The 13,843-nt window shown below is 48.6% G+C and overlaps 1 protein-coding gene across 6 annotated transcripts in view; it reads right to left on the bottom strand.

The window, feature by feature from the left end:
* The window catches only part of LOC140895598 (sodium channel protein type 2 subunit alpha), a 132,177-nt gene that overhangs the window by 57,028 nt on the left and 61,306 nt on the right, over window positions 1-13,843 (bottom strand). For all 6 annotated transcript variants that reach the window (XM_073305683.1, XM_073305684.1, XM_073305681.1 and 3 more), the window contains one exon: window positions 12,568-12,741. In XM_073305683.1, coding sequence (XP_073161784.1) covers window positions 12,568-12,741 — 174 coding nt within the window. The remainder of the gene's footprint in view (window positions 1-12,567; window positions 12,742-13,843) is intronic.

Here is a 13,843-nt window from a genome sequence, read left to right as displayed (position 1 = left end):
TAACTTCCACTTTTTAAATGACGTCTTTTTGCCCCTCACTGCTTCTTTTACTTTGTTGGTTAGCAACTGTGGCACTTTTTTGGTCCTCTTCCTATGATTTTTTAATTTGGGGTATACATTTAAATTGAGCCTCTATTATGGTGTCTTTAAAATGTTATCATGCAGCTTGCTGGGATTTCATTTTGGCACTATACCTTTTAATTTCTGTTTAACTAACTTCCTCATTTTTGTGTCGTTCCCCCTTTTTGAATTAAATGCTACAGATTTTAGGTGACAAATCTGGAAAACTGTCTGAGATTGAGGTGTCAGTAGAGGAGGTTTTGGAACAAATGGGCTGCTTTGGTGTCCCTCCTCCCCCGCCATAAGTATGTTAAATTGTATTATGTTATGGTCACTATTGCCAAGAGGTTCAGCTATATTCCCCTATTGGACCAGATCCTGTGCTCTACTTAGGACTAAATCAAGTATTGGCTCTCCTCTTGTCGGTTCCAGGACTAGCTGCTCCAAGAAATGGTCATTTAAGGTGTCAAGAAACTTATCTCTGCATCCTGTCATGAGGTGACATGTACCCAGTCAATACGGGAATCGTTGAAATCCCCCATTATTATTGAGCTTTTTATTTTTATAGCCTTTCTAATGTCCCTGAGCATTTCACAGTCACTATCATCATCCTGGTCAGGTGGTTGGTAGTATATCCCTACTGCTATATTTTTATTATTCAAGCAAGGAATTGCTATCCATAGAGATTCTATGGTACAGTTTGACTCGTTTAAGCTTTTTATTTCATTGGACCCTATACTTTCTTTCACATGTAGTTACACTCCCCCACCAGTACAACCTATTCTGTCCTTCCAATATATTTTGTACTCTGGTATTACTGTGTCCCATTGATTATCCTCATTCCACCAAGCTTCTGTGATGCCATTATATCAATATCCTCATTTAATATGAGGCACTCAAGTTCACACATCTTAGTATGATGGGGGAGGAACACTTGCACACTAGCTGGACAGCACTGAGCTCCAGAACATTGATGTGTAGGGTGGCTTACTTTGGAGACCCCTTCCCTTGGACCTTTAAGTGGTTGAGATGTGCTCCTCACCCATAAATTGAAAAGTCCATTAGAAGTGTCATTGTTGGTAGAGGCCAGGAAAAAAGGTAGTCCACTGCATACCTGGGTTGGAGCCCTACACAACTCTAATGAGGAGAGGATTTCTCAAGGGATTATGGCCACTCAATCTGTGCTGTACCTGTTTGGCAGACACAATAATCTCAACAACCCTTGAAAGGACTGCAAATGAAGTCTGGTATGTTATGTGACATATGTGCATGCAAACATGTGCCCCAAGAGTCTGCAGCAGTCCTGCTGGTGTGCTGGGATAACTCTAGGGTTGGCATAAAGTTGATCTCAGTCTGCGACCTTTCACAGACGTGGGGTCTAACTGTGCCCTGATAAATGCTAAGCTCTGAGTTGGGATCAGCATTGTTTTTTCTCTATTAATCCTGAATGCCAGTATGGCAAAGAGGTCTTGTGTCCTTTAAAGTGAGTCGGTCACTTGCTGGGTAAATTTCCCCCCTACAATATGTCTAAGTAGAGATACACACAGATTCCTTGTCTTATCTACAGATGGCCACTAGAGCTAGAACTTTGGTGAACATTCCTGGTTCCATGAAGATGCTGAAGGAACCGTAGGTACTTCCTGCGAGCTGGTTGTATTGAGATGTGAGGCCTCTTGAAAGTTGAGAGCCATGAATCAGTCCATAGGATCCAAGGGGAGAGTACAGAGGCAAGTGTAACCATATGGAATTTGAAGTAATAGATGAAGGTGTTGAGGCAATGAAGACCGACGATAGGTCTCCAACCCCCTTTCTTCTTTGGGATTAGGAAGTAGTGAGAATAAAATCCCCTGCCCCTGTATTCTGGGAGTATATGGATGTGGATTCCCTCATTTTGCCTCAACAGTCTTTTGTGAGAAGAATCCCTGAAGAGGGATGGGGAGGGTGGAAAAGGGATTGGAACAGCTTGAAACTGGACATGATACACCTTTCTGATGATCTCAAGGACCCACTGGTCTGAGGCTATCTGAAAAAAACGTTACCTACCTCTTGTAACTGTTGTTCTTCAAGATGTGTTGCTCATGTCCATTCCAAGTAGGAACGTGCGTGCTGCATGCACAGTCATTGGAAGATTTTTCCCCTAGCAATACCCGTTCGATCGGCTGTGGAACCCCCTGAAGTTGTGCCTTTATGGCAGTGTATATAGGTTCCTATCAACCCGCTGCCTCTTCAGTTCCTTCTTGCCAGATATTCTGACAGAGGGGAGGTGGGTGGATCTTGAAATAGACATAAGCAACATATCTCAAAGAACAACAGTTACAAGAGCTAGGTAACTGTTTTTTCTTCTTCAAGTGCTTGCTCATGTCAATTCCAAATAGGTGACTCCCAAGCCTTACTCAGGAGGCAGGGTCGGAGTTCATGGAATCGCTGATTGTAGCACCGCTCTGCCAAATGCTGCATCGTCTCTGGCCTGCTGTGTAATGGCGTAGTGCGACGTAAAAGTGTGGATCGACAACCACGTCACTGCCCTGCAGATGGCTTGAATAGGACCTTGTGCCAGGAACGTTGCTGAGGATCCCTGTGCCCTTGTGGAGTGTGCCATGAGCGTAGAGGCAGGAATCTTTGCCAAGCTGTAACGCGCATGAATACAGGACGTGATCCAAGAAGAGATCCTTTGGGACAAGACTGGAAGCCCCTTCATCTGCTCCTCAACTGCAATGAAGAGTTGCATTGATTTCCAGAATGACTTCATTCTTTCAATGTAGAAGGCTAATGATCGTCTGACATCCAGGGAGTGAAGCATTCATCCCCTGTTGCTAGTGTGAGGCTTAGGAAAGAACATAGGGCGAAAAATTGTCCTGGTTCACGTGGAATTGCGAAACTACATTTGGGAGAAAGGCAGGACGTGGTCGCAACTGCACCTTGTCCTTATAGAATACTGTGTATGGAGGCTCCGAAGTTAAGGCCATAAGCTCAGAGATCCTCCTGGCTGAAGTTATAGCCACCAAGAACACTACTTTCCAGGAAAGGTATAGGAGGGAGCACGTTGCTAAGGGCTCGAAAGGAGGTCACATCAGTCTAGAGTAGGGGTGGGCAAACTATGGCCCGCGGGCCACGTCTAGCCTCTCAGACTTTTTAATCCAGCCCTCTAGCTCCATTGCCCCTCTCTGCTTGCCCAGCGCTCCCACCAGAGAGGGAGGTCTGGGGCTTGCCCCACTCTGGCGCTCCAGCCGAGGAGCGGGGTCAGGGGCTAGCCCCACTCCACCTGCCCAGCGCTCTGGCTGGGGAGCGGGGTTGGGGGCTTTCCCCGCTCTGCCCACCCAGCGCTTCCGCTGGGGAGCAGGGTCAGGGGACTTGCCCTGCTCTGGCGCTCCAGCTGGGGAGCAGGGTTGAGGGCTTGATGAGGTGGGTGGGCCTAGCGCAGTGTGTCTTTTCTGATTTAAAAAAACACATTGCCATCGCAGCTCTTTTGAAAATGGGCCCTTCAGGGACGCTGCAGGAATGATGTTATTTCATCTCTGCATGAAGTATGTAGCGTAGTACATTGAAAAGTTTTTGCTAACATAAAATTTGTGTTCAGACAGGAGTAAAATTGTGTGGTAAAATCAACAAACAGCTCAGTAATGTAATTTTCTAGCAGTGCATTGTTCAACAGAATTATTTTAATAATGTTGATGTTTAAAGAAACTTATGCTGTCACTATTTGAACATGAATTGTTAATTTTTTGATCATTCATGGCTTGCCATACAATTTGCATACCTGATGTGGCCCTCAGGCCAAAAAGTTTGCCCACCACTGGTTTAGAGAGCACCAGGTTGAGATCCCATCGGGGAATTGACTGTCTTCCTTGAGGGTACAATGCCTTTGAGGAAGTGGCCCACCATGGGGTTTGCAAAAACAGAGTGACCAATTGAACTGGGTTGGAAGGCTGAGATAGTGGCCATGTGCACCTTTACTGACCATACTGACAGACCTTGCTGTTTTAAACGCAGCGAACAGTCCAGGATAAAGGGAATTCATGACTGTAAGGGTGGTATGTCATTTTGTAATGCCCAAATGAAGAATCTTTTCCACTTGGCCAGATACGTGGCCCTGGTGGATGGCTTTCCGCTGCCAAGGAGGACCTCTCTAACAGGGTCTGAGCATGTGAGCTCCAAAGGGCTTAGCTACAGAGTTTCCATGCCACGAGTTAGAGAGACTGCAGATTGGGATGCTGGAGGTGGTCATGGTCCTGTGTGATCAAATCCGGGAACAGGGGCAGGGTTATTGGCATGTCCACTGACAGTCTAGAAGCGTGGTGAACCAGTGCTGGCGTGGCCCTGCTGGTGCTATTAATATAATTGATGCTCCCTCCCTCCCTTCTGACCTTCAGCAGGACCTTGTATACAAGCAGGAAGGGCAGGAATGTGTATAAAACAGAGGTGGGCAAACTACGGCCCATGGGCCACATCCAGCCCGTGGGACCCTTGTACTCGGTCCCTGAGCCCCCGGCCCGGGAGGCTCGCCCCTGGCCCCTCCCCCGCTGTTCCCCTTCCCTTGCAGCACCAGCTCACTGCACCGCCAACGCAATGCTCCAGGCGGCGCAGCGGGCTGCAAGCTCCTGGGGCAGTGCAGCTGCTGAGCCCGGCCTGACCCTGTGCTCTGTGCTGCACGGTAAGGGGGCAGGGAGCAGGGTGGGTTGGATAGAGGGCAGGTGAGTTTAGGGGGTAGTCGGGGGGGTAGATAGGGGTCGGGGCAGTCAGGGGGCGGGGAACAGGGGGGTTGAATGGGGGCAGGGGTCCTGGGGGGGCAGTCAGGAAGCGGGGGGGATTGGATGGGGTGGCAGGGGGGCAGAGATTCCAGGGGCAGTCAGGGGACAGGGAGAAGGGGTGGTTGGATAGGACAGGGGTCCCCGGGGGGCAGTAAGGAAGGAAAGGGGGGGTTGGATGGGTTGGCAGGGGGGTAGCCAGAGGCAGGGGTTCTGGGGGCGGTCAGGGGACAGAGAGAAGGGGTGGTTGGATGGGGCAGGGGTCCTGGGGGGGCCATCAGGGAATGGGGGGGTTGGATGGGGCAGGAGTCCTGGCAGGGGGAGCTGTCAGGGAGCGAGAAGCAAGGGTGTGGGGGCCGGGCCACGCCCCCCTCCCTTAACCGGCCCTCCATATAATTTTCGAAACCCGATGCGGCCCTCAGGCCAAAAAGTTTGCCTGCCCCTGGTATAGTAAATGGCCCTTCCAAGGGAGGAGTATAGCTTCTGCAAGTGAGCCCGGGCTGTGATTCAGGAAGGAGCAAAACTGGTGACACTTCCTGTTATATTTTGTTGCAAACAAATCTATTTAGGGAAACCTCCACTGTTGAAAGATGTTGATCACAACATCCGGACGGAGGGACCACTCGTGATTTTGAAATGACCTGCTGAAATGATTGGCCAATTCGTTCTGGGAGCCTGGAAGGTACAATTCCTCTAGATGTATTGAATGGGCTATGCAGAAATCCCACAGCTTGAGGGCTTCCCACCACAGGGGAGAGTCGCGAGCACCGCACTGTCTGTTTATATAGAGCATCACTGTCATGTTGTTGGTCAACACCTATACCGGAGTGGCCAACCTGAGCCTGAGAAGGAGCCAGAATTTACCAATGTACATTGCCAAAGAGCCACAGTAATACATCAGCAGCCCCCATCAGCTCCCCCACCTCCAACTCCAGGACCTTCTGCCCGCCAGCAGCCCTGCCAATCAGCACTTCCCCCTCCCTCCCCGTGCCTCCTGCCCGCTGCGATCAGCTGTTTCACAGTGTACAGGAGGCTCTGGAATGGAGTGGGGAGGAGCAAGAGTGCAGCAGGCTCAGGGAGGGGGCACGAAGGGGTGGGGGCCTTGGGGTAAGGGTGGAGTGGGGGCGGTGCCTGGGGTTGAGCAGTGGAAAGTTGGCAGCTGTAGCTCCAGCCCCGGAGTCGGTGCCTATACAAGGAGCCACATATTAACTTCTGAAGAGCCACATGTGGCTCCGGAGCCACAGGTTGGCCACCCCAACCTATACACATCTGCCCTCCAGATGGGCCTGGAACGTCTGACAAGCAAAGTGGACTGCTCTTAGCTCCCAGACGTTGATGTGCAGCGAAAGTTATGCCTGGGACCAGAGGCCCTGAGTCCTCCTGAGTGCACTCTGAGTGCACCTCTGCCCTGAGCACACCCCGATCCCACTGCCGACACATCCATGACTAGAGACATTGAGCGTTGGGGCCTGGAGAAAGGCACTGCTGTGTACACTGCTTGTGGGTTGAGCCACCACAGGAGGGACTCGATAACTGGAGGAGGAAGTGTAACTAACTTGTCTAGGCGGTCTCGGGATGGCCTGTACTCTGAGGCCAGCCAGGCCTGCAGAGGCCGAAGCCGAAGTCTTGCATGCTGTACTACATATGTACAAGTGGCCATGTGACCGAGCAGCTTTACGCAACCTTGGGCCGTAGTAGTAGGGTATTGCCTTAGGTCCTCTGTGATGGTGCCCATACTCAGAAAACGGGACTCCAGAAGGAAGGCTGGCTTGACCTGAGTCTAAGAGAGCTCCAATTAATTCTATTTTCTGCGTAGGGGTTAGAGCTGATTTAGGCACATTCAGTATTAGTCCGAGCTCTTTGAAAGTCTGTTGTATGAGGTTCATATGATGTTCCACCCGGGCTTTGGTACAGCCCTTGACAAGCCAGTCATCTACGTATGGGAAAACTTGTACTTGGGAAGGCAGCAACAATGGACATGCTTTGGTGAACACCCGAGCAGCCGCTGATAGCCCAAAGGGGAGAACTGTGAACCGATAATGAGAGTTGTTGACCACGAAGCAGAGGAACCACCTGTGGGATGGCATAATCGACACATGGAAGTATGCATCCTTCAAGTCGAAGGCGGTGTACTAGTCCCCCAGATCCAGGGTGGGAATAATGAAAGCCAGAGAGATCATGCGGAACTTCAGCTTTTTCATGAATTTGTTGAGGTTCTGCAGGTCCACAACTGCTCATAACCCACCTTTGGCTTTTGGGATTAGGAAATATCGGGAATAGAAACCCTTGTTCCAGGACTCCTGAGGGACCACCTCTACCACTCTGGTTTCTAGGAGCACTTGCACTTCCTGTATGAGAAGTTGGTTGTGAGAAGGGTCCCTGAAGAGGAACGGGAAAGGGGGGTGGGAGGAAGGAAGGGAACAGAATTGGAGAGAATATCCCAATTCTACTGTGTGCAAGACCCACTGGTCTGAGGTGATCTGGGCCCAGGCCTGGTAAAAATGGGGTAGACGATTCAAAAACGGGGAGAAGGATCCGGGATTGTGACTGGTGTGTCGCCCCTGGGTGCACCTTCAAAAGTTTTGTTTGGGAACTGAAGACTGTCTCACCGAGCTCTGGCCCTGGTTGGAAGATGGCTGTGGAGGCGTTTACCTATTACTCCTACCGCGCTTCCTACTACAATCTTGTCTGAACTGAGAGGGTAGAAGCATGGCGGGAGCTGAGGCTTAAAATGCTTTCTTTGTGGGGCTGGCATATGGAGCCCCAGGGATTTTAATATTGCTCTTGAGTCTTTGAGACTGTGAAGCCTGGAGTCCATTTGCTCTGCAAACAGACCCAACCCATCGACGGGCAAGTCCTGAATCGTTTGTTGGACCTCATGTGGAAGGTCCAAAACTTGCAGCCACGATCTCCTTTGCATGGCTATAGCGGTGGACATCATTAGGGTCACCGAGTCTGCTGAGTCTAATGCAGCTTGCAAGGAGGTCCTTGCAATAGCCTTGCCCTCCTCGAGGATGGCTCCAAAGTCAGAGCGAGTCAGCTGGGAGTAACTCCTTAAACTTGGACAAAGTGTTCCCAGAGTTAAAATTACAGCGGCTGAGGACTGCTTGTTGACTGGCAATCCGAAGATGTAGCCCCCCCGGTGGACCTTATGGCCGAAGAGGTCCAGCTTTTTTGCCTCGTTAAATTTGGATGTAGGACCCTGTTGCCCAGGTCTTTCTTTTGTGTTTGCCACTGCCACAACCAGCGGGCCTGGCTGAGGGTGCGTGAATAGGTATTTGTACCCCTTGGACGGTACAAAGTACTTCCTTTCCACCCCTTGGCCGAGGTGGGAGTTTGCCATAGGTGGGAGTTTGTGATATTCTGGATGATCTTGTTCAAGGGTAAGGCCACCCTTAAAGGACCCCTGAGCGTCAGGATGTCCACCATGGGATCCACTTCTTTTGACATCTCCTCCGCCTGGAGGCCCAGATTTTGTGCTAACCTTCTGAGTAGCTCTTGTGGGCTCTATTGTCCATAGCCAGAAATGTGGCAGATGAACCCGCTACTGCCTCGTCCGGGGAGGAAGAGGATGATGCCCTTAGTAGCACCGGGTGCTCCCGAACCTCTAACTTGTGGAGGTCTTCCCATGCTGATACTTCCAGCACGGTGCCCTGGGCTGACCCTCTGTGATTAGGCACGGAAGTCTGTTCATTAAATTGGAAAGTCTATCCTGTAACAGAAATTGATATGCAGAGAGAGGTGTCTGAAAATTTGACACCCTCATCTGAGGGGGTCCACCCACAGAAATCTAAGTCCTTCATGTCTTTTCTTCTGAGGGGTAGATTGGTCTAGCCTTACAGCTTTGCAAGGCTGGCGTTAGGGGGTAGGAAGCAGGGCAATTGCCTGGGGCCCCATGTCACAGGGGCCTGGCACTGGGGGGCTTGGGCTTCAGCCCTTGGCATCGGGGCTTTGGCTTTAGAAACATTGCAGAAATCCAGTGTATGAACAGGTGAGACAGGGTGGGGGTCCACTCCTTAGTTCCTGCCCTGGGCCCCAGTGTGTCTAACACCTTCCCTGCTGCTTTGACCTCTCAAGGGATGTACTACAAGTATACTGGGAGGGTATTAATGGAAATATTCAAACCCTTTAGCAGATGCCTGGTATCTCCTGTCTGCCCTTTTCAGTGTCACTGTGATTAAGGAGATGAGGGTATTTCAGATCAAGGTGGATGGTTTGAGTAGTCCATTATTAAGAATCCTGGACTTCAGAAAAGCAGACTTTGACTCCCTCAGGGAACTGATGGGCAAGATCCCCTGGGAGAATAAAATGAGGGGGAAAGGAGTCCAGGAGAGCTGGCTATATTTTAAAGAATCCTTATTGAGGTTACAGGGACAAACCATCCCAATGTGTAGAAAGAATAGTAAATATGGCAGGCAACCAGCTTGGCTTAACAGTGAAATCCTTGCTGCTCTTAAATAGAAAAAAGAAGCTTACAAGAAGTGGAAGATTGGACAAATGACCGGGGGGAGTATAAAAACATTGCTCGGGCTTGCAGGAGTGAAATCAGGAAGGCCAAATCACACCTGGAGTTGCAGCTAGCAAGAGATGTTAAGAGTAACAAGAAGGTATGTTAGCAACAAGAAGAAAGTCAAGGAAAGTGTGGGCCCCTTACTGAATGAGGGAGGCAACCTAGTGACAGAGGATGTGGAAAAAGCTAATATACTCAATGCTTTTTTTGCCTCTGACTTCACGAACAAGGTCAGCTCCCAGACTACTGCACTGGGCAGCACAGCATGGGGAGAAGGTGACCAGCCCTCTGTGGAGAAAGAAGTGGTTCAGGACTATTTAGAAAAGCTGGACGAGCACAAGTCCATGGGGCCGGATGCGTTGCATCCGAGAGTGCTAAAGGAGTTGGCGGATGTGATTGCAGAGCCATTGGCCATTATCTTTGAAAACTCATGGCGATCGGGGGAGGTCCCAGATGACTGGAAAAAGGCTAATGTAGTGCCCATCTTTAAAAAAGGGAAGAAGGAAGATCCTGGGAACTACAGGACAGTCAGCTTCACCCCAGTCCCTGGAAAAATCATGGAGCAGGTCCTCAAGGAATCAATTCTGAAGCACTTAGAGGAGAGGAAAGTTATCAGGAACAGTCAGCGTGGATTCACCAAGGGCAGGTCATGCCTGACTAATCTAATTGCCTTCTATGACAATATAACTGGCTCTGTGGATGAAGGGAAAGCAGTGGACGTGTTGTTCCTTGACTTTAGCAAAGCTTTTGACACTGTCTCCGACAGTATTCTTGCTAGCAAGTTAAAGAAGTATGGGCTGGATGAATGGACTATAAGGTGGATAGAAAGCTAGCTAGATTGTCGGGCTCAACGGGTAGTGATCAATGGCTCCATGTCTAGTTGGCAGCCAGTATCAAGTGGAGTGCCCCAGGGGTTGGTCCTGGGGCCGGTTTTGTTCAATATCTTCATAAATGATCTGGAGGATGGTGTGGATTGCACCCTCAGCAAGTTTGCAGATGACACTAAACTGGGAGGAGTGGTAGATACGCTGGAGGGTAGGGATAGGATACAGAGGGACCTAGACAAATTGGAGGATTGGGCCAAAAGAAATCTGATGAGGTTCAACAAGGACAAGTGCAGAGTCCTGCACTTAGGACAGAAGAATCCCATGCACCGCTACAGACTAGGACCGAATGGCTCAGCAGCAGTTCTGCAGAAAAGGACCTAGGGCTTACAGTGGACGAGAAGCTGGATATGAGTCAACAGTGTGCCCTTGTTGCCAAGAAGGCCAATGGCATTTTGGGATGTATAAGTAGGGGCATTGCCACCAGATTGAGGGACGTGATCGTTCCCCTCTATTCAACATTGTTGAGGCCTCATCTGGAGTACTGTGTCCAGTTTTGGGCCCCACACTACAAGAAGGATGTGGAAAAATTGGAAAGAGTCCAGCGGAGGGCAACAAAAATGATTAGGGGACTGGAACACATGAGTTATGAGGAGAGGCTGAGGGAACTGGGGATGTTTAGTCTTCAGAAGAGAAGAATGAGGGGGGGATTTGATAGCTGCTTTCAACTACCTGAAAGGGAGTTCCAAAGAGGATGGCTCTAGACTATTCTCAGTGGTAGCAGATGACAGAAGGAGGAGTAATGGTCTCAAGTTGCAGTGGGGGAGGTTTAGGTTGGATATTAGGAACAACTTTTTCACTAGGAGGGTGGTGAAACACTGGAATGCGTTACCTAGGGAGGTCGTGGAATCTCCTTCCCTAGAAGTTTTTAAGGTCAGGCTTGACAAAGCCCTGGCTGGGATGATTTAGTCGGGTATCGGTCCTGCTTTGAGCAGGGGGTTGGACTAGATGACCTCCTGAGGTCCCTTCCAACCCTGATATTCTATGATTCTATGATTCTAAGAATATGGTTAGTTACTCCATTGCGGGCTATCCAGCTGCTTATGTTATTTCTTTTGGATGGCATCCAGGAAGAATCTAGCATCTCTGCCATTATTTTAACAAGTCCTGGAAAGCCTTTAACTCAGGGGTGGCCAACCTGAGCCTGAGAAGGAGCCAAAATTTACCAATTTACATTGCCAGAGAGCCACAGTAATATGTCAGCAGCTGCGCATCAGCTCCCCTCACACTGCTCGTAGAGCCTCCCACCCACTGGCAGCCCCGACGACCAGTGCCTCCTCCTCCCTCCCCGCACCTCCTGATCAGCTGTTTTGTAGCATGCAGGAGGCTCTGGGAGGAGGTGGGAGTAGTGAGGGCACGGCAGGCTCAGGGAGGGGGCGGGAAGGGGTGGAGGGGGGGCAGGGCCTGTGGCAGACCCAGGGGTTGAGCAGTGAGCACCCCCTGGCACATTGGAAGTTGGTCCCTGTAGCTCCAGCCCCGAAGTTGGTGCCTATACTAGGAGCTTCATATTAACTTCTGAAGAGCTGCATGTGGCTCCGGAGCCACAGGTTGGCCACCCCTGCATTAGCTCATTCATTGAAGCAGTGGATGGAAGATTAACTGCCTAATCTGAGGAGGAGGATGAAATGGCCAGAGCTGATGACTTTCTGTGGAGTAATTATGCCCACTATATTTGTCCTTTTCCTCATTTTGGCTAATCTATGGGGGAGGAGAACCCAGGAATAGGGGGTCTTTACTGGGAAAATGTTCTTATACAGAACACAACTAAGCCAACTGGCAAAGAAAACTTACCAATAACTAAGCTAAAACTAACAATAAACTTCACAAACTGTAGGAGGACTAAGCTAGCTACACACTAAGAGCAAGGAATGCAGATACTACAGGGTTCTGTCTCACAGATACTATAAGGTTCCATTTCGGAGGCATCGGTGATAAGAAGGAATGGAATGTGGTTGTGGCTGCCCCACCCTTTATGCCTTCAGCTCTGGGGAGTGAGAGGGCACTCCGGGCACATGTGCAGCCCCAGCAAACGCTGATATTAAAAGATTCCAATCTCACACACCAAGAGTGGAATCTGTGTGGACAATCACTCAAAGAAGAAAGTCAGACTACTAATGCATTGTGACGAAGATGCACAACCTACAGTAGATGCATGCAACTAGTCGCTAGGCAATTTAGCAGCCTTTAAAAAATTAGGCAATGAACTTTTGACTTGGTAATGAGGATCCACTGTAGAATACTCCCTTTGGAGAAAATTCATGTACACCAGCTTTATAATATGCAAAGAGAAAATTAAAAATGAAGCAGTATACTTGTGTGTATAAAGTAAATATATAATGTAAAAGCCTGCATTTACTAGTGTACTTACCAATCTGAATGATCTGAGAACAGATAATCCTTCCACATTTGCAAGACCAAGCTCCATTAAACTAAGGCTCACAATAAAACCATCAAAAATATTCCAGCCTTCTTGGAAATAATAATAAGGATCCATGGCAACTATCTTGAGAAACATTTCTGCTGTGAAGATGCCAGTAAAGACCTAAAGGTAAAAGATAATCTGTTACACAAATAATATTGAAGAACATTTTAGATAAAAATAATAGTGACAATTTTTAACAAGTTATATGTATCCGGTGACTCTTACCAGAATAGAAGGGCTTTCTATGATAAATCTACATAGATTCTAAATATTTCTGTGCACTGATTTAGCAATCAAAGTCAGAAGTGTAGCTAAAATATGCCTCACAACATTTAATTGCTAAATGGTAACAAGCAAAGAAGGGAAATAGGTCTTCTCTTCAAACTGCTAATAAGCATGTATGGAGATTGTGACAAAGAACCCATTCTAGTTGTTCCTTCCTTCTCAAATGCCATCTTTGCTCAATTTCTTGAGATAAGGCTAAACTTATTTGAGACCAGATTTTTCCATTTTGACATAGACTATATGGAGGATGGTGTGGAGCAACCTTTCTCCCGAATGATCTCCAGAAGGCACTATCAACCCACGGCACCATCTTCTTGATTGGACTATGTTCTCCCCTATGCATCTGTACATATTGCTGTCCCAGTGCACAGGGGTCAGAACCATGGCCCTCTTCCTGTTCCATCCTTTGGGGTTGCTAGCTCATCAGGAAGAGTTAGCAGAAAGCAGTTTCTATACTTAGAAGAGTACAAGGACTGCAACTGCAACTCAGTCATGGTCTATAATTATCTGATAGTAAAGGGCTCTGTAACCAAGCAGACAAAGATGTGACAAGATCCAACGGCTAGAAGGTGAATGTAGAAAAATTCAAACTAGAAATATGGTGAAACAGCTTACCTATGGGGTCTTTAAATCAAGACTGATTGTCTTTCAAAAAGATCTAATTCAGCTACAAGTTATTGCACTAGATGCAGGAATCACTGGCTGAAATACCCTGGCTGTGTTATATAGGTGGTCAGAGATGATCATAACTGTCCCTTTGAATTGTGTCTGCCTCTAGTGTAGGAGAGTACAAGATGGGGGTAGTTTCTTCTGCCCTTCCTCACCCACCCAGGCACATTCTGACCCCAAATCTGGGTTCTATTGAACAAGGAAGTACCTCACAAATAAGGCATAGGGTGTGTATTTTGTAACCACATTGCAATTTATCGACAAGAGT

This window comes from Lepidochelys kempii, chromosome 11 (assembly GCF_965140265.1).
Source record: "Lepidochelys kempii isolate rLepKem1 chromosome 11, rLepKem1.hap2, whole genome shotgun sequence".
Classification (NCBI taxonomy): Eukaryota; Metazoa; Chordata; order Testudines; family Cheloniidae; genus Lepidochelys; species Lepidochelys kempii.
This window is presented reverse-complemented; position numbering and strand designations above follow the sequence as displayed.